Source organism: Puntigrus tetrazona, chromosome 20 (genome assembly GCF_018831695.1).
Source record: "Puntigrus tetrazona isolate hp1 chromosome 20, ASM1883169v1, whole genome shotgun sequence".
Classification (NCBI taxonomy): Eukaryota; Metazoa; Chordata; class Actinopteri; order Cypriniformes; family Cyprinidae; genus Puntigrus; species Puntigrus tetrazona.
Window position 1 is genome coordinate 19,486,313 of NC_056718.1, and position 27,764 is coordinate 19,514,076.

The 27,764-nt window shown below is 35.8% G+C and overlaps 2 protein-coding genes across 2 annotated transcripts in view; one reads left to right on the top strand and one right to left on the bottom strand.

Annotated features, from left to right (window-relative positions):
- itpkb (inositol-trisphosphate 3-kinase B) overlaps nt 1-1,038 on the bottom strand; it is a 31,547-nt gene extending 30,509 nt beyond the window's left edge. The window contains exon 1 of the mRNA XM_043219776.1: nt 808-1,038. The gene's annotated coding sequence lies outside the window, so the exon portion shown is untranslated. The remainder of the gene's footprint in view (nt 1-807) is intronic.
- Nucleotides 1,039-3,926: 2,888 nt separating this feature from the next.
- Nucleotides 3,927-27,759, top strand: coq8aa (coenzyme Q8A, genome duplicate a). The gene is made up of 15 exons (XM_043219780.1): nt 3,927-4,038; nt 8,571-8,756; nt 9,858-10,196; nt 11,080-11,146; nt 14,389-14,463; nt 16,319-16,444; nt 19,156-19,241; nt 19,329-19,469; nt 19,889-19,970; nt 22,170-22,263; nt 23,958-24,099; nt 25,529-25,636; nt 26,297-26,362; nt 26,446-26,532; nt 26,618-27,759. The coding sequence occupies exons 2-15, from the start codon at nt 8,592-8,594 to the stop codon at nt 26,909-26,911; spliced, it is 1,872 nt and encodes a 623-aa protein (XP_043075715.1). The 5' UTR covers nt 3,927-4,038; nt 8,571-8,591; the 3' UTR covers nt 26,912-27,759.
- Nucleotides 27,760-27,764: the final 5 nt, after the last annotated feature.

The following is a 27,764-nucleotide window of genomic DNA, read 5'->3' on the forward strand; positions in this document are numbered from 1 at the left end:
ACCTCCTCTCTTTTAACCCAACCACCACCCTCTTTTTAAGCGATTTTAACGGTCCATTATTGCTCTGACAATTCAAATGCATCTTGAGGCATCCCACGTCACTGGTGCACCACACTGTTTGTGTTTCACAGAAAGTGTGATGTCTAACAGCCATTCATCATCACAGGGGATCATAACACAGCGGAGGTCTAATATGAGCTAATAAGACTGAAGAAAATGACTCTTGTGAGTCTTTAAGCATCTCAATAAAAGCCCTTCACTGAACTGCCCACTCTTTGGCATTCATTGAATTTGAATGAGCTGGAAAACACGTGGTGACTCTCTTAGAATAGAAGCATTTCTCAAATTCTTATTCCAAAAAGAATATAGTTCACTGGGTGTATCACGTGTTAACTAATGTATAAGTACTTACACATAAATGATATATCAATATAATTGGGTAGTGAAGCTCTAAATAAAACTTCATATCAGTTCTCGCAGAGGTAGAACACATGTATTTACACTTACGCCTTACATTTAGTGTATATTGGGCAGTTTTTATATATTTGCGTAGTATTTTAATCGGCTTTCTGCACAGCGGTACCCAAAACATTTACTTTCTATTGTATTGTCATCGCAAGATGCCTCAAGATCCCCTTAAGAACGCACACCGAATAGAAAACTCTTACATTATTACACATCTCTGCAACACTCCCGGTACACTTCGTCAAGTCAGATAGTTCATTCTGACTCTTTTAACTCTCCTCCTTCGCGTAGATGTTTCTAAAAACTTTTAACTTTTCATTTTCACCAAAGTCGAACGCTTACCTACAAGTCTCCTTGCTGCAGACGCTGTTGTTTAAATAACTCTCTGAAGCGCGGAATCGCGAATTCTGAAAACGTATCAGAATAATAACTCGAGCTGCTCCGCTGCTGTTACGTTCCAAGAGCTTTTTCGCCAGTTTAAATCAATATCAATGTAGTTGTGTTACTGTGTATCAAACGAGCTGCTCGACAGCTCGCGTCAGAGCCGTATGTTTGTTTAATGTACAAAAGGCAGGAAGGAAGTTAAAATGACAGTGAGTCTGAATTCAACGGAACAGGCAGAGCCTCCCTGAGCTCTTTCGCACATTGAGCACAAGGCTTGACGTCTAAGACCTCTGGCCAGAACAGAAGAGCTCTGTTTGATTTTTTTACTTTATTTATTAGACTGCCGAATATATGGATGTTTGTTTAGTTTCTTGTTTTGTTGGCAGTTAATTTACAAATCGGCAAATCTAAATTTTGCACCCACTTGACAATGCATGTTTTTATTCTGAAAGGTTCGAGGGGTAGGCTATACATAAAACTTGAAACATGCGAATAATAATCTAATTCATATTTAATAATTGTATTATTGTATTGTATTTTCCTATTTTTTATTTATGTATATTTATGCATTTTTACATATATATATACACACAGACACACACACACACACACACATATATATATATATATATATATATATATATATATATATATATATATATATATATATATATATATATACATAAATATATATATATATGTGTGTATATTTTTAATATATTGAAGTCAAACATAATGTAAATATGATTTTTAAATAAAAGTGTACATAAAATTACATGTATAATTCTTTTATTCTAATATTTTAATCTATTTTTATATTTGTATATTTATGTATAATACATATACAATATAATATTTATATATAATATTATTGTTTTGTTTTGTTTGTTTTTAATGTAACAAAACATTTGTTTCTCTCTTTTTCTACTTGTTTTTTTTTTTTTATTCTTAACTTAATGTTTAGTCATTCGTAATCCATAATATATGTGCTTCCTCGCTATTAATTATTATGTAATTATATGTGCTGATATTATTACTGACAGTTACCCGTAAATTCTTTTAACAACTAGTAATTGTAGTTTTCATGACTCACCAGCTAAGCCGAAGAAGGGTCTTAGAAGTCAGTGGGAATGTCTTCTCTGATGTCTGCTCACGACAACCATAAAAAAAGGCCTAGACTCTGTCAGAGGTCAGAAATTATGATATGAAGCCAGTTCTTTAACTGGGACTGACCTGCTAATATATAGGCTAGTTCACCCACCACAACAATTCCTAGTGCTTCTCCCAATGTACAGTATAATAACATCACTCTGATTTTCTCTCTGATGTACTGATGACCAGCCCCACCGAACAAAGGAAAGTGTGTCATATGCACCAGTAAAGTGGATGGAAAATATAATGCTTCAGTGGCCACTCTGATTTGAATGAGACGGGCTTGCAGATAGGTGGTATGAAAATTAATTTTCCATCCTCTATAATTGAGACGGGGTGCATGACCATGTTCAATAACAAGATTCCTTTCTTCAAAGTATAGAGCCGTCTCTGAGATCTTTCGAAGTTTCAGGATATGGGCAACATGTGAGCCCTCAAGCCAACACAATTCATTTCCACCAACATTTCCCTATCAACTGTAGCGGCTATAAAGTCATGTCCGTGCAATCGTAGAGCTCACATATATGAATTTCAAATGAGTTAAGAAGAAATCAACTATATTAGCATTCAACTAAATAAGTGTGAAGACTTAGACGTTGAGCAATGAGTATTGCATTAAAATATGATTGTTACAATTACTTGAGAATATTTGAGTATTGCATTGGTTGATGATTCAACGTTGCAGAAGCAGAAGTGTAAGAAATGATCTCTATGAAGCTTTGCGTATATCTAAACTCATTACGTTGATGCGCTTTTGCCCATGCTTATTTTCCCACACATTTTGCAAGGATGTCATTTTGTAATGACATCTATCAAAGTAGCTTACTGTATGTCAACATATTGTACAGTAGTCCATGTTTTGATAAGTTTGTGTTTCATAAAGTTTAACTCCAAGCTTCATCTGGTAAAGGGCAACTTTTTTAAATGCAGCCCAGACAACTACAATATAGGCAACATGGAACAACTATGGGCAAAACAAAGCTTTATTTGTAATTGTAACATGTTCATGATCACGGATAGCGTTTGATAATTTTAATAAATAATTAAATAAACAAATGAAAATTCATAATGGTAATCTAACATTTGTGCTCACAACGCATCACAGAATCAAAATATATGTGAAATGTGTTCCACCTAGTGGTATAAAATAGTAAATGCAAAAAAAAAACAAAAAACAAAATATTAATTAGAATAGAATAGAATAGAATAGAATAGAATAGAATAGAAAAATACATCACAGCTAGTTAACATTCTACAGTTATTATGTAGACTAAAAGACTATTTTGTTCCTCACAAATACCCTACATTGTAGTCTCCTGTCAGGCAGTATAAATATATGTAATTTTATTTATTGCTATTGTTGTTAAATTCAGATACTTTATTTTTCTGTGAATTCAATTATTTTGGGGCAATAATAATCACCCGTGTGTGCATTTAGGCCAACCGAAAATTTCCCTCATGCGGCTGGGGATTTTTTTACCACTAGATGTCAGTAAAGGATCAAATATGGGCATTATGTTGTTTTGAAATTAAATAATGCCTAATTTTTGTATTATAAGTTGTTTAATAAATACAGTAGGAACCAGTTTAATACCCATAATGCAACTGCTTGTGAATAACTAATAATAAACAATCAAAACAGTGATCGCATCAGACAGACCTTTTTTGTCTGATACTAAAAACATTGATAATGAGGTGCATCGGGTGCTAATTTACTATCGTTTAATGTAACTGATAAAATGCCCTTTGTTTTGAGTGTATTATATAAAATGTTTGTCCGTCGTCAGCATTTATAGGGTCATCTTTAGCTGAGTGAAGAAGAAAAGAACCAATAAAATCGCAGATAAAGTTTCTAAGCACCGCCTTTTTGTGATGACGCTCCTACTGAGCAACCAATAGCAATCGACTGGAGGAGGGGCTAAACAGCTCTGTCAAGCACACTTGAGAAGGGTAAACAGCTCTCACCTCATGGACGCAGATCCAGCGCGAAAAGAGAGCTGGACAGTGAACGCAGCCACATATTTGCGAATTTTGGAGGTAAGTACCAATAAAGGTTATTTCTTAGGGTAATGAAACTTATATTGTTGTATTTAAGCAAATGATTGAAAATCTGAAATGAAAAGAGCGCGTGTTGTTTTTAAGTACTTAAGATCGCTGGCTAACAGACGTGCAAAACACACGTGTCGTCTTTTGCATGTTTTCACCTGGATGCAAACAATGTTGTATACTTCTATAATATTTCTTTGCATAGATTGGTGGGGTTACACGTGCATTGTGCATGTGCTTTGATCCTGTCCACCTGGTCATGGGAGCATTATGTAGTAGCATTTAAACAGTCCTTTAACCAAACATTCCTGCATACAATAATATTGTATAATGTATTCATTACGCTGTTTATTGTTATGCAAAACTCTGTCAAAGCATAGGGCCTGTTTAATCCACACATTTTCTCTTCCTCTTTAATGCTTTAGGATTGCAGATGATATTTTGTGCCAGAAATCTTGCAAAATAAGTATTGGCACAAGTTAAGATATGGCATATATGATTTTATTCGTCCTGAATTTTGTTTTGTTATCTAAACTTCTGATAGAGAAGCAAGATAAAGCATGTTGAGTTAAGTTTCCTTTTTTTCTTTTTTTTTTTTTTTTTTTTTTAGAGAATGCTTGTGAATACAAAACAAAAAAAAACTGTTTGCCAGTGAAGTAGTAAATAATTAAGTTAATAATAATTTATATCATTATATATTTCCTGTAAACTATATATATATATATATATATATATATATATATATATATATATATATATATATATATATATATATATATATATATATATATATATATAATTCATGCATATGCTTTTCAAATACATTTGTCAATTTTAAATAATTTTTGATAATTTTAAAAGAAAACAGCACTGCAGTACTGACTAAATAAAAGTATATATGTAAATATAGATAATGGTTTTTTTTTTTTTGCAGGCCATTCTGGGCAGTTAAACAAAGCAAGCTCAGGGATGTTAATGTGTTAATTAAATGAAATAAAGGCAGCTGTTGTGGAGATCACCTCTTTGCGCCTCCTCGTAAGCCTTAAGCCAAATCTTTGTTTATAATCTTTTTTTGCAGAGCTGCTTGGATACTAAACGTCAGCACCGGCCTAGACTTTAACTTGAGTGACCTGACTGAAGGGCACAATTAATGTAGCTTGTTTTGATTTTGCATTAATGCTTCACTGCAAAAGCAGCTTGTGCATGAGGCAGAAGACGGTTAAATCACAAAAATAATTGCTTAATCGAAATTCCTTAATGTAAATATAATAAATAAATTCCTTATGTAAAAAAAGGGCCTTATTTATGTTTATTTATTTAAAAATGCATACGAATGCAATTTCTAATATAATTAATTAGTGGATTTTAGCATATATTCATGCGTATGTTGTTATATTTTGTGTTTGTTTTCATGCATGAAAAATGAAAATGCAATTCATGCATTTATGTGTAGTTATCAGCCACAATTGTGTCAACATTCCTGTTGGCATATTATTAACTTGGAACCATGTGCCACAGTTTTTAGTTCAGTTACCCACAACCTGACCTCAACCATACAAACAGAAAGAAAATGGGTGTTTCCCCTAACTAACTGTCTGATTGGCTGTGATTTGCTTGCGTTGTTTAGGTTCACTCATGCTAGCATGGCTTCTTGGTGATTTCCTGCCACAAGGCCTGCATCTCGAAGCATATTTCAAACTGTCATCACTCATATGTATGACATGACAGCTGCGATCGCCTTTCTATAGAAGAGGGAGTTCTAAAATGGCTGACATTTGTTGCCCGTTTCATGGTTATCTGTCTTGACACCTCAGTGTGTGATGTATTAAGAGGCCTGTCCTGTTTTGAGGAGGAGCAGCTATTGTTTTGGCTGTGAAGGAAACGAGAGGGTGTCGACAGTGGGCGTAATCATTTCTTTGCAGAAGTTTTGTTTAATGCGTGCTTCGTTTTATCCAAATACACAAGCAGTGATTTTAATCGAGCATTGTTTTGGAAACGAGAGATTATAGAAGTCATGTTGTTTAGTCGTATTATGCACATTGCAACACTGGATTGCGATTTGCATACATGTCCGAGTCATGCCTCTAAAGTGTTACGATCCTGGAATATTCAGGCCTGCAGCTCTGGCCAATTAACCTCTGTGAGCCTCTCCAGCAAGTTAAAGGCTGAAACCCGAGTGTGTTCATTCCTCTGATGCTTTATAAAATTCATTCAGCTAAGCTAAAAATAATTTACTGAATGTGAAGAACATAAATAAAAGCAAATGAACTCTTGCATTTCTGCTTCATCATTAAATGGAGATTTACAGGTTATGCAAGTATGCACTTAAACTTGTTCAAAAGTCAGTATGTTTTGTTTTTTTGTTTTTTTCCTCCAAGAATTTGATAGCTTTTTTGGCTTTTATTTAGCAGGGCTGCATGAAATCGATTAAAAAGTCACAGTAAAGGTGTAAAAGATTTAGAGTTAAATGCACTTCATAAACATTGCCATCACAAGAAATGTTATTATGAAATATTAAAACAAAATGCATTTAAATTTAAAGTGAAAGCAATTTAATTATTTTAAACAAATGGGGCATTTTTACAGTACTACTTTTTACTGTATTTTTAATCAAATAAACTTTTGAGCATAACACACTACTTCCAAAAATAACCGTTTTTTTTAAATGATGGTGAAGTTTGTTTGTCAAATTGCCTGAAACGTGTTGCAATTGTGCCACGGTTGGTCTCTGAATCTTTGGTAATGTTTTCCTTTGTCAACCAACAGAGCATTTTGTGTTCGTTTGTTCGTTTGACCTGCTAAATGTCTCAGTTGAAATATGCAGATATGTCCAGGCATGTGTGGCCTCTCTCAGGTGTAACAGTACTGAATGCTGGTGTACTGCCAAACCACACCTAGTTCGCTAGATTAGGGCACAAAACATGGCCTTGCACACGTTTGAACATTGAAACTGTGTAAACAAGCATTTATTTACACCCAGGACCGACATCGGTAAACGTAAAAGCGACCATTGTTCACTTGGAATGCACTGTTTATCATGAATTTCATCGTACGTTGCTAATGCTAATCCTCATAAACGTTGTAGAAAGACTAAAGCACATCATATTCGTCATCCTTTCCTGTCGAAATTCATGCTATGGATGCGACAACACCGAAAATCGAACCTTTTTGCTTTTTTTGAATGACGAATGAGCGATGTCTTTATTGAGATTATTCACGTGCAAGTAATGTTATGAACCTTAAAATCGTGCTTATTGTGGATATCTAGACTGTATTTGAAACGAAAACAGAATACTTCCTTGTTTTCTAATGTCATAGCTTCCTGTTGGCTGTTGAGGGATGAGCACATTGCAGAATTAGGTATTCGGCTACAGTGTTACGGAACGTTGAATTTTGACCTGTTTTCGCACACGAGGTGTGCGTATATCCTTTCAAGTTGCTCAAGGTCTTCAAGGGCTTTTTCCTTGTAGGCAAACCTTTACCTCAGGAAAGAGGCCAAGTTTAAATCTCTTTATTTACAGGAGAGTGAAGCTCTCATCCAACCCCTCCCCTCGGTTAAGCTTATTTGTGTCTGTGCTCTGAAGAGTTTACTGGTGCAAAACGTTTTCCACCTTGCTATGCGAGTAAAGAGCGTTTTACAGTGAGGAGCCGACAGAATACAAAATGACCCATTCATCGTGAAGTTTTACAAGACCGAATCCCAAATTCGTAGCTCTTCATATGCTGCTTGTGATCGATTCTGTGTCTGCAGCCACTTTGTAAGACAGATAGTCATTGGTTAAAGGCTTTGGCACTTGTCTCATCGTGAAAACGTTTAACCTTTGATAGAGCTGCCAAGAACTGTGATAACAGCTGTTTTGTTGATGGCTGATGACACTCCGGTGTTGTTTTTTAAAGAGACGACATGAGTCACTATTAAATATATAAACATCTACATGAGTAGAAAAAGTCTAAAAGGAGAATGTCTTTATTGTCATTTTTAATCAATTTCAAACACATTCAGTCAGTTTAATACAAAAATGTGTATATATTTTTTTTTTAATTGAAGTATTCATTTCTTTCCAAAACAGATTTACTGACTGAAAACTTTTGAAAAGTGTGTGTGTATATATGTAAATGCACTGTGGTTTGTTTTGTCATGTTTATGACTTACCATAATGTTCATTTTTGTTATGGCTATAGTACTTTTGTTCTGACGTTTTCTCTGTATGTATGGTAGACTTCAACTGTCATTGTTTTCTAGAAACAGTAATATATATGTCCTGAAGTAGTACCAAACTATTGTTCGAAATACCTCCGAGTATCATGTAAATATCATGCTACTGAATGACATGTACTGGGGTACAATATGTACCATGGTATCACCAACTGATTCTACCATAGTAACAAATGTTATATTTTTTTATTTAGTTATTTATTTTTTTAGTTTTGAACACCCTAAAATAAAGGTGACTCTTTTCTACCATCCTTGTCAAGTTAAAAACGGTTGAGGCTATTGAATCACTTCCTTTTCTCCTATATAGTAGGTGTAAAGAGGAAGCAACATGGCAGGCGACATGTTGTTGCTGATGAGAGGCCTAGCCAAGCTCAGCCAGGCCGTGATTGAGACTCAGGCCGGCTCTCTGCGAGGTAGTGGCTTCCAAGCTGTGAGCCAGAGCGTGCAAATGACGGCTGAACAGGGCATGAGCGTGGCTATGCAGAAGATCCAGGTGGGTACCTCTAGAAATGGGATTGGTTTTCATTATAAAATGGATAGTTCTGACAATAAATTTTAGATGGTCAGTGTACTTGTGACAATGCATGAATTCTGTAGTAATAAGACTGGTTGCTACAAAGTATTGCTGTGAACAATCCACTGTTGTCACAAATTGTTTTGAATAATTATGATAATTATCATTATATTTTTATTTTTTTAAATAAACGTATGAATGTATTATCACATAATGTTACAAAAAAGCTCTTCTTTTGAACTTTATTAATCAAAGAATAAAAACAAACGTGTCACAGTTTTTCCCAAAATATTTACCATAAATATATCAAATATCAAAATATTTGTTTTCAACTTAACACAAAGAAATGTTTCTTAAGCATTCATTCGTTTAGAATGATGACGTGTCACTTACGCCTGGAGTAACAGCAAGTGAAAACTCACAGGAATAAATAAGCTTAGAAATATATTAAAATAGTTATGTCAAATTGTAACATGAAATAACATTAAATATATCGCCCAGCCCTAAGTAGTCTTTATCGTAATGCTTTTTGAGAACGCCATAAGCAGCAATAAGCTACACAAAGCTATTTTCTTTTCATTTTTTTCCCAAGGCCTTTGTGACTCATTGCTTTGGTGTATTATGGTTACATGCGTCTGTTATTCCTCAATTAACCACCAGTATGGTTTTGTCTAATCAAGCGTGCATAATAATGGTGTTGGGTTACACCTCTTTTGTTTTTCTCCACACCGCATCTAAGGTATAATAACTCCAACAATACGATTATGCAAACTAAATTTACGTACCTAGAGATCGGATTACTGCCTTCAGAGCATAGGAGCACGGTGTGTGCTGCCAAGCTATGTGTGCTATCAAAGCCCCTGGAACTGATTGTGCATTTTAAAGTGTGTTGAAAATTTCTTAGCAGACAACCGAAACGCATACCACTTCACTTATTATTAAATGTGTGTTATATTGTGTCTAACAGGGCCTTTTAGCCGTGCCTATATTTACAGTATAGAATTATTTATAGCATTTGTTTATTTCAGATGTGAAAGCGTACGAAATTACTAAAAGATGTTTGTTGTTTGTTTTGTTTAGGAGTTCACGGGCGGTCAGCAGAGTGTCTCTGATTTCAACACAGACATGGACTCCAAGTATGACTTCACGTCTTCGGAGGAGAACTTTGAGAGCCCATCACAGGGAGGTTTGGACAGTGATTCAGTTTTCAGGGACGCTAACACTGGTGCTGCGCACACGTACAGCCATGCCTCAGGAAAGTCAAAGCTGTTTGACGGTTACAAGGACCCTACAAGCCAGTTTACTGGACAAACGCGGTCCTATCACCAGGACCACTCTTCTGTGGGAGGCATCACGGCTGAAGACATAGAAAAAGCCAGAGAGGCGAAGAGAAACGGCTCCAAACCACATAAACAAATGGTACAGGCGACCTTTTCCAATCCTTCATCACCCATGAGTAACTAGACATTTGTTCCACTTATATACATGTCATGCATTACAGAGGATGATAATAGTGGCAATGCAGCTTGCTTGTTACCCCTAAAGTTACTAGTTTAAAAAAAATTAACTTTAAAATACATTTTGTGCTAATTATACTATAAATGCATTAACACATTTATGCTGCACCTATACTTAAAGTCTTAAAGTAATTTCCTGTGCTTAATGCAATTTAATTGTGCAGTAGTAGTTGAGGTCCAACTAAATATATACTTGACTCTGCTAAAGTGGGACTCTTGCAAATATATTTCCAGTGCATTTGGTAACTAATATACAGAGAACATGCAGTCTTTATTAATAGTGATATTAAAATAGATTTTAGGCATAATATTGAGAAATGAGCATTGTGTAATACATAAATAATCCAAATAAAGCTTAATTAAAGCTTTAATTAAATTTTATATCAGTAGCTTTTTCAGTACATGTGTTTAATGGATTTTAAGTAATCTATACGTGGTAAGGAATAAATGTATTTTAAATAAAACTATATACACCATAATTTATCAGGCATAAATGTGGTGTGTGGTTCATCATGTATACTTGGGTCCATTATGCCAGAAAAGAAAGACTGTACATTTTAAATTTAAAAACAGTTAGTTTTAGGAGAACGCTAGCACATATACAGTATGACCACTAGTAAGATCTAACAAATCACAGAATTTATAGGATTTCTTTAAGAAAATAGTTAAGCGAATAGTACTTTTAATAAATGACTCTTTGTAATTGGAAGCACACAACACATTGTAGCACTGATAATGCATCTAGTTCTCCACAACTGTCTACAGCATTTCTCTTCTTCCTATAGCTTAGTGAAAGAGCAAGAGAGCGAAAGGTACCAGTCACACGGCTTGGAAGACTAGCGAATTTTGGAGGTAAGGTTGCTGAAATTATTATATACTTATTAATATGCATGTATTTTAATGTTGAAACATTTGGGGCTGGTAAAGTTATTTTAAAATCTCTCAAAGAAATTAAAAATTAAAATTTCTCAAAGAAACCACTTATGCTCACCAATGCATTTTTCTGACCAAAAATAGAGCAAAACAGTAATAATATGAAAATATTATTGCAATTTAAAATAACCTTTTATTTGTATATATGAAAGTGTATATAAGTACCTTTATAAGTGTATTTACTCTTGACACTTTTGGTCAATGTAATGCATCTTTGCATCCTTTTTCTTTAATCTGTAGAGTATAAAAGATATTTTTTAAGATGGTAACCAAACAGTTAATGGTAGCCATAGTATGGGGGGAAAATGCTATCATTAAAGTCAATGGCTTCCGCTGACAGATTACCAACAATCTACTCTGTTTTGGGTGAACTATCTAAATTTTACATCTTAAAAATCTTACCGACCATTATGTGAGCAGACATATTAAGATCACATGGCTAGCTGAATATTTTACTCTTACCAAATCTCTTGTTACTGGGCTCTTTGAATGGTGGAATAAATTAAGCATGGATTACAGTAATTAGGGCATTTCTACAATACCGTCGGTAACTGAAAACCTTTGCTTTTGCATCGCGCATTCAAACCAACAACCGAAGACCGCAAGTCCACTTCATAGAAATAGCACAGCTTGTGTTGACACCAAATATATCAAATAGACCGAGTGTTTGTTGTCCATTTCTGCTTGATATATTTGGTTTTCCAGGTTGCGGTCCTTTCTAATATTGTTGTTCTTCATGCTGTAAACCAAGGCCTGTTCAAGAGAGCTGTGTCTCTCTCTTCATTCGGCATGTCAGAGCCAGATTGAGGGCTCGAGGTTAATCTGCATTTTAACCAGTAATATGGTAGACTGTGGATGCCCCTGCTTTGGATTATGAGACTTAACCGGTCTGGGAATGTGCATCACCTGTTTCCCTTGAGATTGAGCGTCCTATTCTGGTGTGTAACTTTACCCGCTTTTGTACTTCAAATGGGAGTCTATCAGTGATTTCTCAGAGGACTAGTGCTGAATATAGTTACAGGCGGCGAATGGATGGATATAGTCGAGGGTTTGGAGTGAAAAGTGCTGTCACATGGGAAACTTAAACACTGGTGGTCACAGTAGCTCTCTCTCAGAGGTTCGCTGCATGCTAGTTTTCCACTGACAGACACTATTCGAGATGTTAAACATATATCTGCTCTCATCTGCTGTTGTTGTGTGTTCACGCTGAGTGATTTCTTGAAGTGTTTGTTATCTCTTATCTGCCACCGTTACGAGAAAACCTCTCCGGACACCTGTTTACTACAAGCCCATATGTGTATACTTGCAATGAACTGTAAATATGACTGGGTACTACTTACTTGCATTCAGCATTCTCTACACCACTGATGCATCATGGGATTGTGTGTATTTATATGGGGTGTGTGTTGACAAGTGTTGTATCTCTTGTAGGGATCAACGGTATTTAAGATGAATTATGTGGCATCCAGTTTTCAAGAGTGTGGTAAATATATAATAAAATATAATGTAAAATGTAGACTATCAGTGGTAATTAATAACTGAACATTTGGTTTAATATTTAAAAATAATTTAGAACTCAACGTTTGTTAAATTATTACTGATATTTTTTAAGTTATTGTTTTTTAAAATTCTTTCATAATTTAAGTTTTTCTAAACCTTTCTGAGTTTTGTTTTCTATAGTTTGGAAAAATACTATAGAAATCAATGGGAAATAGAAACTTTGGTTTAGTTACACACATTTTTCAAAATATTTTCTTTTGTGTTCGACAGAAGAAAGATGTTCATACAAGAGATATTTTGTTTCACATAGAAATGTCACATTACAGAAATGAAAAGCATTTTGTGACTCAAAATTACTCAAAGGCAACATTATTTGTATTAGTTTTTTTGTAGTTTTCTCATTTAAAGTGGTTTATGCGATAAATGTATCTGACCTTTGTCCTCACCTTGACCTCACTCCTGGACATAAGCTATCCAGTTCAACCGTTCACTGGCTCTATTCCTCTAGCTCTCGTTGGATGGTTAAATATAGTGATTAATTGCGTCCAAGAATAGTATACATCACTTTGGCAGGCTTTCATGCGGTTGTGTTCATCATCTCAATTTTAGTGACTGTAGATAGCCCTTAAATCAGTACCATAACAACTGGTTTTAAGCAGCATGCTCATTTTGTTTACCTTGAGAAGCATACCTCTCTGTTTTTGTAACATGAGACTTGGGCCCATACTGTCCTTGGTCATGCCATCAGGCTATCTGAAAGCCATCTTAGCCAATTTGTGCCAGGGTGCAAAAAATGCCCTGCTGTGACAACATGTGCGCACATTGCTCTATTTATGAATTTTAAATAAGTAGATATAAATAGTATATGTTTTATTAGTATATGTTATATTATTTTACCACAAATACTCTGAAAGCTGAAATATTATAGCAATTTAATTTCAATCTAAAACATACTGTGTCTGTATGCAATGGAAGGCAAATGTTTTGTATCTCTAAAAGGAAGCAACGCATTCTTGTGCTTCAGATGTTTGCAGAGTTTGAACACCCTTGTGTTTTCCTCAAGTCCTTAAACTCCTGCAGGCATAAAGGGACATAAAAACAGGAACCCGTTTAATCATCAACCACAACTGACCTAGAACGTCCCCAGCAGTCTTAATGAAAAACCGGGATAAGAGCTGGTGGCAAAACCGCCTGCGTTTCTGTAAGGTGTGTTAAGACATTTGGAAAAAAACACCAGGGTGATAACATGCCAGCTCCATTTCTTGCAGGTTTACAGTGAGGTTTCGTTCCACTGCTTCATTTACAACCAATTTCAAGCCCCTCCTAAATTTCTCAAGAGCGGGAGTGTTGCATAATCGCAAAATTACATAACTATTGAAGACTGCACCAAAACTTGTTATTGGTTCTCAGCTCTGCCACAGCAAATGTGCTGACCACAGTGGGTTTGGAAATGCTATTTCGGTGTTTCCTTTTGTCATGTTGACATAATACAGCTCCAGTGTTGTTGTGGGTATTTTTCCCAAATCGGTCAAAGTGATGCTCTTTTTTTTTTTGTTTATGTAGTGGAAGTGTTGATTTGAGGTGTGAGCTAATGACTGTTTCAGTATTTAACTTCTGTTGACTTATGGACCATTTCCTTTTTGTATTTTAATCCTTTGCAGGTCTTGCTGTGGGTTTGGGTATTGGAGCTTTGGCAGAAGTGGCAAAGAAAAGCTTAAGATCAGAGGAGAAGAATGGTAAGACGATTGCATTATCTGCTAGAGCTAAACTTTACAGCTACAATTTGAAACCGTACAATATGTGGCTAATTACTAATAAGAACATTTTCATTGATTATTGATATGCTATCAGGCATGGTATGATTACAAGTGATAAATTGCATGCAATTAGAGTTTTGGTGTATTTTTGGACTTTAAACCATTTCATTAACAGAGAGATAGGGAATTCTGGGTATTTAAACTCATGTTGCCCACACATAAACGCATAAAACCTTCACTAAATACCTGAACCCACGTTAACCCTGATCTTAACCAATGTGCATCATTTGTATCAATGAAAAGAGCTTTCTTTTTTGGCATCAGTTTCAGTACTGAAAATCTAGTGTGCTTATGGTATTATTTACTCTTAGACAGGAAAGCACCATTGGTCTTTTGACTGTCTGTGTTTGCTTAAATTAGACCGTATGTGTAATAATATACACTGTAGCATTTACTGTGTTTTCTGATCTAAAGTGCCCGTAAATTAGCCTGCTGTCAAGGCCGAAAGGCAGTTTGAATTCAGTGAAGAGTCGTTTCTGCAAGACAGATCGTAAAATATTTATATACATCTGTGTAATTGGTACGAAAAAATGCCAATATATTATTGAAATGTACTTTTCTTGAACGTTTCTCTCATTCTTGAAATGTTTAACCTTGTTGAGAACTTGTGCATGTAAATATGTGCAACCTTCCCATCATCCAGGATCTCTCAGCTCAACTTCAAATCTTCTTATGCCACAGAGGGAGCTTTAGTCGGACGTGCACACAGCCGCTGTTGTTTTGGTGTATTTAGAGGCAATGTGAAACAGCATTCGTAGCATGACATCAATATGAAAGTGTTAAGGATGCTGTCATTTTGAAGCTAATGAAAGTTATTGCAATTTAATGTAATATTATCACAAATATTTTCTATTTTACATTGCAGAAGTCCATCCTGAGTTTTTAAATTTGAATCAAGGGTTATGAAAGCAAACATTTTATTTTATTTACATTTATTTTCATTTTACTTGATATACTTTTACTTAAATGCTTTATACTTTTATAAATCCTTTTTTGTAATGATTTAAAATAAGTTGATTTTAAGGTTGTCTATAAATGCTTTTTTTATGTGGTCAAAATGAACCACTTTGTCTAATTTTAAAATACTGATTCAATTTATTTTATTTTATTTATTTTTTTTGAACAGCTTACTTTGGTGTTTTGATCTCTTAAATCTCTTCATCTCATAAAGAGAATACTAGATTCCTGTTAAACTGGCTATTTGCAGTGTGTATGATAGTCTGACAGCATATGGGTACCGAGAGTGCAAATGTGTTCTGAGGACAGCGGCCTGTAACTAGATCTTATCTATGTAGACACCCGACTTGCTGGATAATGATTACCTTTGACCTCATCATCACATCCAAGAATAGCTCTAATGTCCTCACAGAGATAATGAAGACCCTGATCCAACAGTTTGTTGTTTTGTTTATATGGACGAATGGTTGTCTGCAGCACAGAAGCTCTTTTTTGCATATACAGTGGTTGTCTTGTCTAATATTTTTGGAAAGCTCAAATATTAGTAAAAGAAGTAATTTATTAAAAACATGCTAATTTTAAAGGGGTCATATGATGTTTCTAAAAAACATTATTTTGTGTTTATTTTCCACATACTCTACATTTATTGTTTCTCCTCTTGTCCTGCAAGAGGACGACACCTTTTCACTGCAGAGGATGTGGTGTAATGCTAAATCTGCTTTTTGGATGTCCCTAGGCTCAGAAAATGTTAATTTATGGGGCAATCTGTTCATTTAAGTTATATTACATAATGTTAACAGACTTGTATTTCACATAGGTGAAAAGAAGGCGGTTTTGGACAGCAGCCCCTTCCTTTCAGAGGCCAATGCGGAGCGTATTGTAAGGACATTGTGTAAAGTCCGTGGGGCGGCCCTCAAGCTCGGCCAGATGCTCAGTATACAGGGTAAGAGAATGCTGTTTGTACTGTATTTAACAGGTCACCACATTAGACCAGGTCGCTCCTTAACAATTTATTAAAGGCCAGTGAGGCGTCCTCCATGACTGATCGTATTCATAACCCACGGCTGATTCCAGTGTTGGGATGGTTGCAAGTCATGGCGGCTCTCAAGTTAGACTGGTACGTGATCAAGACATGTTTCAGTTTTACAGCCTCATGATATGAGTGACTGTAATCCTCTTACAGAAAGGTGCAGAGAAATTGGAGATGCGGTTTATTTGCTCTCTGATATGCAAAGGTCTAAAGATAAAATAACCTTGTGTGTCCTTCCTTTCGTTATTTTCCACACAGTGGTGGAAAATGGATGCTAAATTTTCTCCTTGCTGACTGTTCAGGGACCTTAAACATAAAGCATTTAAAGGAACACTCCGCGTTTTTGGAAATGGGCTCATTCTCCAACTCCCCCAGAGTTAATAGGTTTTACCATTTTTGGAATCTATTCAGCCGAGCTCTATCGGGTCAGGCTGTTAGCATAATTTAGCATAGATGATTGAATCAAATTAGTAGCATCGCATTCAAAAATGACCAAAAGTTTTTCCTGTTTAAAAACTTGACTCCTATGTAGTTATATTGTGTGCTAAGACTGGCAGAAAATAAAAATTAGCGAATTTCTTGGCCGATATGGTTAGGAACAGTATACAGTATGGTATGGTTGCAGAAGATGCAGAAGAGTCAAGTTTTAAACAGAAAAATTTCTAAACTCTTTGGTCATTTTTGAAAGCAATGCTACTGGTCTAATTGGATTCAATGATCTATGCTAAGCCATGCTAAAAGTGCCATCGCCAGACCTGGAGATTGGCTGGATGGATTAAAAAAAACAGTAAAACTCAACTTTTGTTGGAATAAGCCTAGTGTTTAAAAATCTAATTACAAACCATTTAGAAACTATACTGTAAATAACAAACTGTCTATACTGTAGATAACATTATTTAACTCTTATAACTCTTGAAAAGTCCTTGAATCCACTTCTATCTACATTTGACTAGCAGCTCAAACATTGTCTGACTTCTTTTGTGACACAAATGGCTCTGTTCTCTGTGCAAATATGTTGATTATCTCTGGTAGGCATGTGAGGTCATTCTCCCCCTGCTCTGTGTGCATTAGCGTGTATTGGAAAGCAAGACCGAACTATCCGTGTCACCCGATCAAGAATTCAGCACATAGATTATTGTAGCACGGCCTCCCTGCATGACATTTCCAAACGCCGGTTGCAGCTCATGCACTGGACTCATGCACCGCGTCATTCTCATCAAGATAGGCAGTATTTTGTAAGCTGCAGATCCCTACGACTGCCAGTGAAGGACAGTGGCTGGCATCGGCAGGGCTCAAAATAAGCCCACAGCTATCCCAGAAACGTGACCTTTACTTAGTTTTGAAAGGACAGGACGCACAATCACTCATCAAGACATGACAAAACTGTAAGGAAAGAGTTGTGATTTATTGACACATTTTGTTTACAGTTTTTGTTTGGTTTTTTTTTCCATACCTGCTTCGGGAAAACTACTCTACTTCTAATGTGGCTTAGTAGCCTACCACTTCTCAGCAATGTTATCAGATGAGAAAATACGAGGTCATCACACTATTAAGGGTCCCTGGAAAAAAAAAAAAACCCATGGCAACTGTAAAGATAAGCTTTGCTTAAAGTTATTTTTGATGGACACAGAGACATTCATGGAAAAATGTCAAATCTTCAACTCTCGAAGCCTTCAACTATGTAGCAGTTCAGTCTCTCTCTCTCTCTCTCTCTCTCTCTCTCTCTCTCTCTCTCTCTCTCTCTCTCTCTCTCTCTCTCTCTCTCTCTCTCTCTCTGTGGCTTCTTAAGGCTTGGGAGTGTTTACAGTGGCGTACATCTGTCACACAGTTTCTTCTCGTGAAACCATCTCTAAACTCCTGCTTACGGTTATGGATTGACTCATTGCACACTGCAGCCAACTGCGTAAACATGTAAACAGATCTATGAAAGATTAAGCAACATGAAATGCAAGACTATATCGTATTGTTGGGCATTTGAAAATGTATATGAATTTAATGATCGGATGTAGAAAATACAGGCACCCATTTTACCATCATCTGCCTTGAGTGATCCAATCATAAGTGCGCAGCACAGAATACGAAACGATCCTATCATTTAGACAACATTTATTGGTTAGGAAAGCTTTTGATCACATTTGTTGTGTAAACACTAAAGCGTCCTACTCATAGGTTCACCTATTCACCTCTCTGTGAACCTTTGCGCAAAAATAAAGCAATAAGCTACTCTTTACAGCACCAACATGTCAACTAGCAGTCATTAGCATATTAGTTAGACTATCTGCTTAATAACTTCTAACATTTTCTTTTGATGGATCCACAACATACAATGATAAACTTTGCAAGTATATGTCAACTTTTGCTTCTAACCCTACACCTAGTTTAACAGTCTACTCTAAGACTAGTTAGTAGACATGAAAGTGGCAAAATAATGAAAAACTATTTGAAATGTAGTCGGCATTTTACAAAGTTACTTTTATTTTAAATAGTAAGTGTCAGCTAATTGTCGGCTAAGCACTTGTGATCGGATCACCCAGGAAGGATGATAATACCAGCTATAAACAGGGCCATCATTTTCATTTGGCATTTGTTGAAGAATTGAATTGTATGTGTGTTTAATGTTTTAGATGACGCATTCATCAACCCACAGCTGGCCAAGATCTTTGAACGTGTGCGTCAGAGTGCTGATTTCATGCCCATCAAACAGATGATGGTACCATCTACTTAAACTACAAAATACATCTGAAAATCATAAACTCAGTATTTCTGATTTTTAAAAAAATTGCTTTGATTTGTGCAGAAAGCCTTGAACAGTGACCTGGGCCCAAACTGGAGGGATCAGCTAGACATGTTCGAGGAAAGACCTTTTGCCGCTGCCTCTATTGGTCAGGTTCATCTAGCCAGGATGAAAGACGGTCGAGAGGTCGCCATGAAAATCCAGGTTGGTTTCAGGCAAGCTTTTCTCCTGTTACGTGCATATACAGCAAAATGCCCATTTTTAACAGCCTTTGTAGCACCAACTGCTTCAAGTCTAAAGAGCAGTTTCCGCTAACCGCTTTTGCAAACGATATCGATCTGAATGTTTATGATTTAGATAACCTAAATCTAGACGTCCCTTCTCTCTACTTTTTATAGTAAAACAAACAGTTTTGAAATGTTCTGAAATAAACTAGCCCAACAATATGTGCTCAGCAAGGTCAAGGCTGTTTTGTTGGAGGTGTTTTGTGTTGCGTTTGTTGTCAGCGATCCATGTGATCTTCCCACTGATGCTCTTACTGGTTTGAACTTTGTTTTGGTTTACGAAACTGCTGCTGTGTAATGTTTTCTGAGCCTATTGTAACTTACTCTTGGTTTCTGCAGTACCCTGGAGTTGCACAGAGCATCAACAGCGACGTAAATAACCTGATGACAGTCCTGAGCATGAGCAACGCCCTTCCTGAAGGTGATGACCATACATTTGATTTTTGGAAATTTAGGTAAAAAATGTATTGGATGCATGTGGATGGCATTTGCATCAAAATGTGAGTGCCTAAGGTTATTTCCTAATCTCACCACATATACTTCCTGTTTGGTTTTTGACATATAACTACAAACATAAAAGCACACAAATCAAATAAAATCAACTGCTGTCACCTAATGCAGTATAATGTAAAATTACAAGAAGCAGTTGCAGTTCAAGTTATACATCTCCTTTCAAGGTTCCTGAAAAACTCATAATTTTGTTTTTACAGTAAGAATACAGTATTCAAAATTAGTTTTTTTTCTGTGATGGCAAAAGTGAATTTTCATCAACATTTCTTCAGTCTTCAGTTTTATATGATCCTTCAGAAATGATTTGGAACCATTTCCTTTTCTGCCCAAAATCTTTGTGGAAACCTTCTTCATTGAATGGAAATTTCAGAAGAACGACATTTATGTGAAATGCGCTTCTTTTTACTTTCCTTCTTTTTTGATGTAATATAATACACTTATAATTTCTTTTAAAAATCCTACAAACCTCAAACTTTGAAAAGGTAGTGTGCTTTACTTGCAGGCTCTAAAATGTTGTGGCTACAAGCATCCAAAGTCAAAAATAACAAACCTATGAAATTGCACCGATTTTGAAACATTCATTGACCCCATTCTTTCCAAGAACTTGGTGTCAGTGCACTCGAATCTATGTTTAGTGTGTTTCAAACTGAGAATTGGGAGCTCAGGGCCTGTTGGGTCTCAGTGGGCTGATGGATTTCAAACTGCACGTTGACCAATCGGAGCCCCAGAGCCTCGCACACAAGCTGCGTCATGGTTACAACAGCTTCCACTGCTGCACGATCAATGCCAGTTAAATGTTCAGCTGTCAGAGAAGCCTAATGCTCCAAACATAGTCGGCTTTCATTTGAGCTTGTAAATGCCACCACAGTGTTGTCGGTCCTCCTTTTGGCCAGAAGAGAGAAAGGACACAAAGCAGATAGCTAAGATATTTTTTCATGTCTTGCCAACCCTTGTGAAAAACAAGTACAAGTTAGCATTATACAGTTGTTATTCAGGCACTCGGTTGCAATTGAATACGCTTTGTTTTACAATAAATGCTAGTTAAACTTGAGAGGGCTTTTTTTCTGATCCACCTAATGTCATTCCAGACAAACTGGATGAATATGTGATCAGATATCTGTGTGGAGCACATGCTGTTGTCAGAATCCTTGTGCAAACAAAATTATGAATTTTGAGTAAGAATTACGGTTAAAGTGTACGGCCGAATACACTATATTGGTGATAATCTTGCCTCATACACAGAGGCACTGTCATGTTAGAGTAGAAAAGGGTCCTGTCCAAACTGTTGTTATAAAATTAAAAGCAAGCAAACATTTAAGATTTGAACTCATGGGTATTACTAAAGTAGTTAAACCTGTTCATTGGGAGCCTGTGACCCAATGCTGTAGTGTATATGTAAAGCATTATTAAAACTAGGGATGTAATTCACTCGGCTTGCAATGCTATATGATTTACGATACTGATCAAATATTTTTCAAAATTATTATTTCAAGTCTTAACTTTGGCGTTAGTAGTCAAAAGTGCACTTAAGTGTTCTTAATGCATGTCCGTGAAGTAGTGATGTCAAACGATTAATTGCTATTACACAAAATACACAAAATAAATGTTTTTGTTTGCATAATATATCTGTGTGTTCTGTGTGAATTTCTGGACATATGGATGGTGTATATTTAGAAAATATTTGTTTATTTACCCTTTTATATTTACTATATTTATATTCATGTAATGAATGTATAAATAAATGTTTAATACATAAAAATAACTTAATTTCTCAGAACTATTTACATTCATATGTGTGTATGTATATATACATAATAAATATACACACTACACATACATGTATTATGTAAACATAAACTTTTATTTTGGATGTGGTTAATTGTTTAACAGCCCTGCTATAAAGTGTACTCCAAGTAGACTTAAGTGGCTCTTTTTTCAAAATAATAATCTGCAAGTACAATTTGTTTTAAATAACCCGTTTAAGATTTGAAGTAGACTTCTGTAAAGAATTGTGAGTGCCACCTCTTGGTGACTCAAATAAATATATATATTTTTTTTTAATATGAACTAACCTACTGACTCATGTCTGACTGTATTTATGCACTTGCAGGTCTGTTCCCGGAGCATTTGATAGATGTGATGCGACGTGAGCTGGCCCTGGAGTGTGATTACATAAGGGAAGCCAAGTGTGCTCGGAAATTCAAGTGAGTGAACAAAACCAACCGGGAGACCTGTTTCTCAATGCTAATTCAGAGCATCCCATCATTGTATTCGTTAATCTACTCCTCTATATAAATGTCCCGTAGGCCGCGTGGGGTCACACATTTCGGGCTGCAATGTGCCTGATATCCCAGCTAAATCTATCCTGTATTATAATGCCTTTGAGAGGAAAGTTTACACACACGAAAATAAACACTACACCCGCTCCGAATGATTGTGCACTTCTGTATCCTCATAGCAGCTTCTCTGGAGCGTTGTGGCCTCAGCACAGGGCTAAAAATAACCGCCTAGCTTGTAGGTCAGGGATTGAATGATTTGATCTTAAGGAACAGTTTGCGTGCTGACATATTTTAAATATAGCACAAATGGAAATAATAAACATTGACGACAAGGCCGGACCCTGTGTCCTATCCTCTATTGGGGCTCTACTGACTTCACAGGGTGGGGTGAAGAATGAAACGCATGTTCCAAGAGATAGATATGGTTACATACATGCCTTCAGAGTGAGATGTGTGCCTTTTACTTCTGAGCAGACCAATGAGAGACTCGGCGTTCAGCAGATTAGCTCTTTTCAAAATGATGTAACGCTTTTGTTTCCTGCGAGTATTGGCGTAGTTTAAACGCGTTGCGAACATAGCCTCATATCTGAAAGGGCTGAGGAAATGATCAAACGCATTCTTCTAGAATATCCTCTCTTTGTCAGGTAGTCTAATTGATTTTATTGAATTGGTTTATGTGGACTGTTGACCTTTAGATGATCTGTGGGTACTGTTGTTAAACTCACAGAATCTGTATTTCTGTTATCTGTTTGGACAGTTTCTGTAAAATTGCATTTAATACCACATTAACACAAGTTTGTCTGAAATCTTTACTAAAGTGCCCCTATTATGGGTTATGAAAGGTTCATATTTTTGTTTTGGGAGTCCCAAACAACAAGTTGACATGCATGCAAGGTCAATTTCTTATATTATGCTTTTATTTTTTTACCTTATTTGCACTAGTGGCAAAGAATTAATTTACATTTTTATTCAGACCAGTGCCAAAAGACCAACAAGTAGGTTGACATCAACATGAAATGGCTTTGTTCTTGTTTTAAAAACGACTCGTTTCATTGATTCACAGTCGACTTTATACGATGAACTTTCAGATTTAAAACGGTTTGCATTTACTTACAGCTGTTATTCACTTCATAAAAGGTTATTTTCAAAAATCCATAATTATCAATGCAAGAATAATAATCTTGTTTTCTCTTTTAAATGTATTTTTCATACCCATTTGCACACATGCTTTCTTATTTTCAAGACTTAATTTTAATGATTTCACAGAAAAGAGATCTTACCTAGCCTATATTTGACTTTGCAGGACTGAAGTGTGCAGCATATATATTCACGTATATGAAACCTAATATATATAAATGTATATGTTAGGTTTCAAATATCTAGCTTGACTGTAATTTAAAGCTGACGTACCCAAATTTCAGGCTTCATTGTGGATATCCTCACACCCAGAGAATAGCATCATGGTTTTTCCCACATCCTTTCAGAAGCTGACGTGTGTGTGTGTGTGTGTGTGTGTGTTCATCATCACGTCCTGTCTGTGGTGCACGTGCGGGGTGGCATGCTTTTACAGGGATGCTGACTTGTGCTCAGTGACTCAGAAGCTTTGTGGTTTTTGGCAGGGAACTTCTGAAAGATCACCCCTTCTTCTATGTGCCAGAGGTAATCGACGAACTCAGCAGCCAGCACGTCCTCACCACCGAACTGGTGCCTGGATTTCCCTTAGATCAGGCTGATGGGCTTTCACAAGAGTTGAAGAATGAGGTATTAACTGAAACGGTTACTGTAATGAATTAAAGGGGGAAAAATGTACTGTTACATTTACCATGGTATCTGCGGGATCTTTAAAATCAAGTTTAAGGCTTTTAAGACCATCACAATTAAGCTTTCCGTTGATGTATGGTTTGTTAGGATATTTGGCCAAGATGCAACTATTCTAAAATCTAGAATCTGAGGTGCAAAAAAATTAAATACTGAGAAACTTGTCTTTTAAAGTTGTCAAAATGAGTTCTTAGCAATGCATATTACTAAACAAAAATTAAGTTTTAATATATTTATGGTAGGAAATGTACTAATTATCTTAATGGAACATGATCTTTATTTAATATCTTAATGATTTTTAGCATAAAAGAAAAATTTAATATTTTAAGCCATACAATGTTGTTGTTTTTTGATTATTGCTACAAATATACCCCAGCGACTTAAGACTGGTTTTGTGGTCCAGTGTCACAAATGGTAACCTAGTAAACTGTAAAATAACTTCATAAAAAAAGCTGTATCTGATTTATACACAGATACAGGTTTTTGGAAAAACTGAAAGTTTTATTAAATCACAAGTTTCACATTCCAGGCTTTTTTTTCTTTTAAGAAAAGGGGTGATGTATGTAATGTATCTATTATGCTGATTACTATCATAATCGTTTAGATTATGAAAGGCATTCACCAGTTCACATGTACAACTACATGTTTGCTTTATAAAAATATGGGTCAGTTTTGCATTGGTCTGAACAAAAGTCAGGCTTTTGAGGCATTTTTTTTTATGGCTTAAATTTGCTAAATCGAAATGTATGACTTAAGGACTCATAGAAACCATATATGATCAGACCTTGTTTGACTGGAAAATATTTTCAGCTTACTTTCTAGTACTTTCAGTTCTCCTACTGTTATTTACAGTAATTAGCATCCTTATACTTATATAAGCACATTAAAATTTGGTGTTCTATCAGGCCATGTTATATTCTATGATGCCTGAGTCACATGGTCTCAAACGTGGCCAGTATTGAAGCCAGTGAGCTTCCTTAAGCAATATCGCCACCTGGTGGTAGAAGTGCTTTATTGCATTAGTAGGGCAAAGTGTAAACAAGGTCATGTCCATACCAAAAAAAAGTTAAGGAATGATGTTTAAAATAAATAAACCGTGATGACTGAATCGTGCATAGAGGAAATTATGCACACTGACATAAATGAAGGCAATAAACATGATTGAATTTTTTAAACAAACCATACAACTGTGAATTGAACGCTCGTTATTTATGTGGTTTGTAAACATTGCATTAAAGCATTGATTTGTTTATTTAGAACTGATTTATGACTTTATACTAAGTGCTACATATGCATTAAAGCACAACTAGTGTTGAATTAAAGCAGTTTAGTGCAGGTGCAGAGACTATACTTTTTTTTTATTTTTGCACAGATCTGCAAAAACATCCTGACCCTGTGTCTGAGAGAGCTGTTTGAGTTCAGATACATGCAGACGGATCCCAACTGGTCCAATTTCTTTTATGATCCACAAACTCACAGGGTAAGAGATCACTGCCACTATCACTTATCTTCCCTGGCTGTTTACACTACCAGTTTAGACCCACTTGGCTGAATTTGCTTTAAACCCGGTGTCTTTAATGAAGCTGAAATATAAGAGTTTAGATGTATTAATGCACTTGTTTTGGTCAGTACGTAATTCCCATATTTTCAGTGGTTTTCAATTTTTACCTTTTGAGATGGCATGTCCTGTCTTTTGATTGGTGTAGCAAATTTGCTAATATGCTATTATTGAAGTATTATTAACACTACTATTAAAAAGTAGTTTTTTTTTTCTTTGTTCTTTTTACTTTAACATTATTATATTCATCAAGATGCATTTGTTCAAAACTGGCAGCAAAGACATTTATAATGTTACAAAAGATTTCTAAATATGAAACACTTAAACTTTGTGTAATTGTTGTTATTACTACTACCATTAATTATTAATAAAATATTAAAATACAAAGTAGAACTTTTTAACGTATTGTAATAATGTAGTAATATTTAATCATGTTACTTTTGATTTCAATCAATCATTTTATATAACTTATTGCATGTATACCATTTATTTATTGTATTTGAGTATTTTGTGCAGCAAATCAAAAGCAAGCCTGTTTTGGCTTCTTATCTTGGTATAATCGAGCTGTTCTTTAATCCACAGGTTGCTTTGCTGGACTTTGGTGCAACAAGAGGATTTGATCAGAGTTTCACTGATGTTTATATTGAGGTAAGACATATAAAATTGAAAGTTAATGAATATGTAAGTGAATGAATATGCTTTAACTGACTGCATCTTCCTGTTTAAAACAGATCATAAAGGCTGCAGCAGATGGTAATCGAGAAGGAGTGCTCAAGCAGTCCATAGACATGAAGTTCTTGACCGGTTATGAGTCAAAGGTAGTAATGTACTCTTACAGATATTGTTTGTTTTAAGCTGCACATATTACAGATATTGTTAACGCAACCTCTGCTCCTCATCCAGGCCATGGAAAATGCCCATGTGGATGCTGTGATGATCCTGGGTGAGGCTTTTGCCTCCGAAGAGCCGTTTGATTTCGGGGCGCAGAGCACCACAGAGCGCATCCACAACCTCATCCCCGTCATGCTAAAACAGCGCCTCATCCCTCCACCCGAAGAAACCTACTCCCTGCACCGCAAAATGGGCGGCTCCTTCCTCATCTGCTCCCGCCTGAATGCTAAGCTAAGTTGCAAAGATATGTTTGAAGAGGCCTACAGCAATTACTGGAGCAACAAGAAAAAAGGACCAAGTCAGTGACGGATAGGGCTTGTCAAAAACGGGATGAACTCGGATAAGCACAAAATGCTCTGGCCAATCACTCGAATGTAAACAAGTGGCACTTTTTTCTCGACTGACCTAACCGTACCATCAAACATGTTTGTTTTTTTTGGCTTTTGTTTTTCCTTTCGAGTGTGTTAATGGGAAATAATATCCATGATTTATCCATGGTTGTGTGGTGCAGAGATTCAAACGGATGCATCTATGTGCCTACGGAAATTCCTATTGGTTACTCATCAGGTGTGGCGATTGGCTGTAGAACGTTTCATAACCAAGCCAACAGTTTTGTTTAGTTTTTTTTCCTCCAGGTTGCTGGACTGTATTTGTGAGGACCGTCTCCCTAAATCAGTGTATTAACTCTTATGTTTATTGTTTTGAGAAAGCATTACGATGTGTATTTTTCTTTTTTGGTTTGTGATTTGTGGATATTACGCACAATATTGGCCAAAGTATGAAAAAGGGAAGTCCCTGAATGAAAAGTTCGTAAGTCGGGGCAGGTTTTGGTTGCTACAGTCACGTATTTGTTATCGGTGTGTAGGCTGGCTGCAAGCTTGCTTGTTTTAGCCCGCTAAACCAACTACTTTGTCATAATGCATTTTAAAAAGCTAGAATATTAATAATGACGGCATGAGGTATCACTTCTCTGATGTGTGAGATGTACATGAATTTAAATGTGCCTACATGAAGGTGAGAACTTGAAAGCATTATGGTTTGATATCAGAGCATTAATGGAAAATATGTTTTTCTAATGTTCCTGCTATTGGCTTTCTTACAAAAAAAAAATTGTGATAAAAATGTCTGAATATATTAAATTTTTGGAATCAACACACCA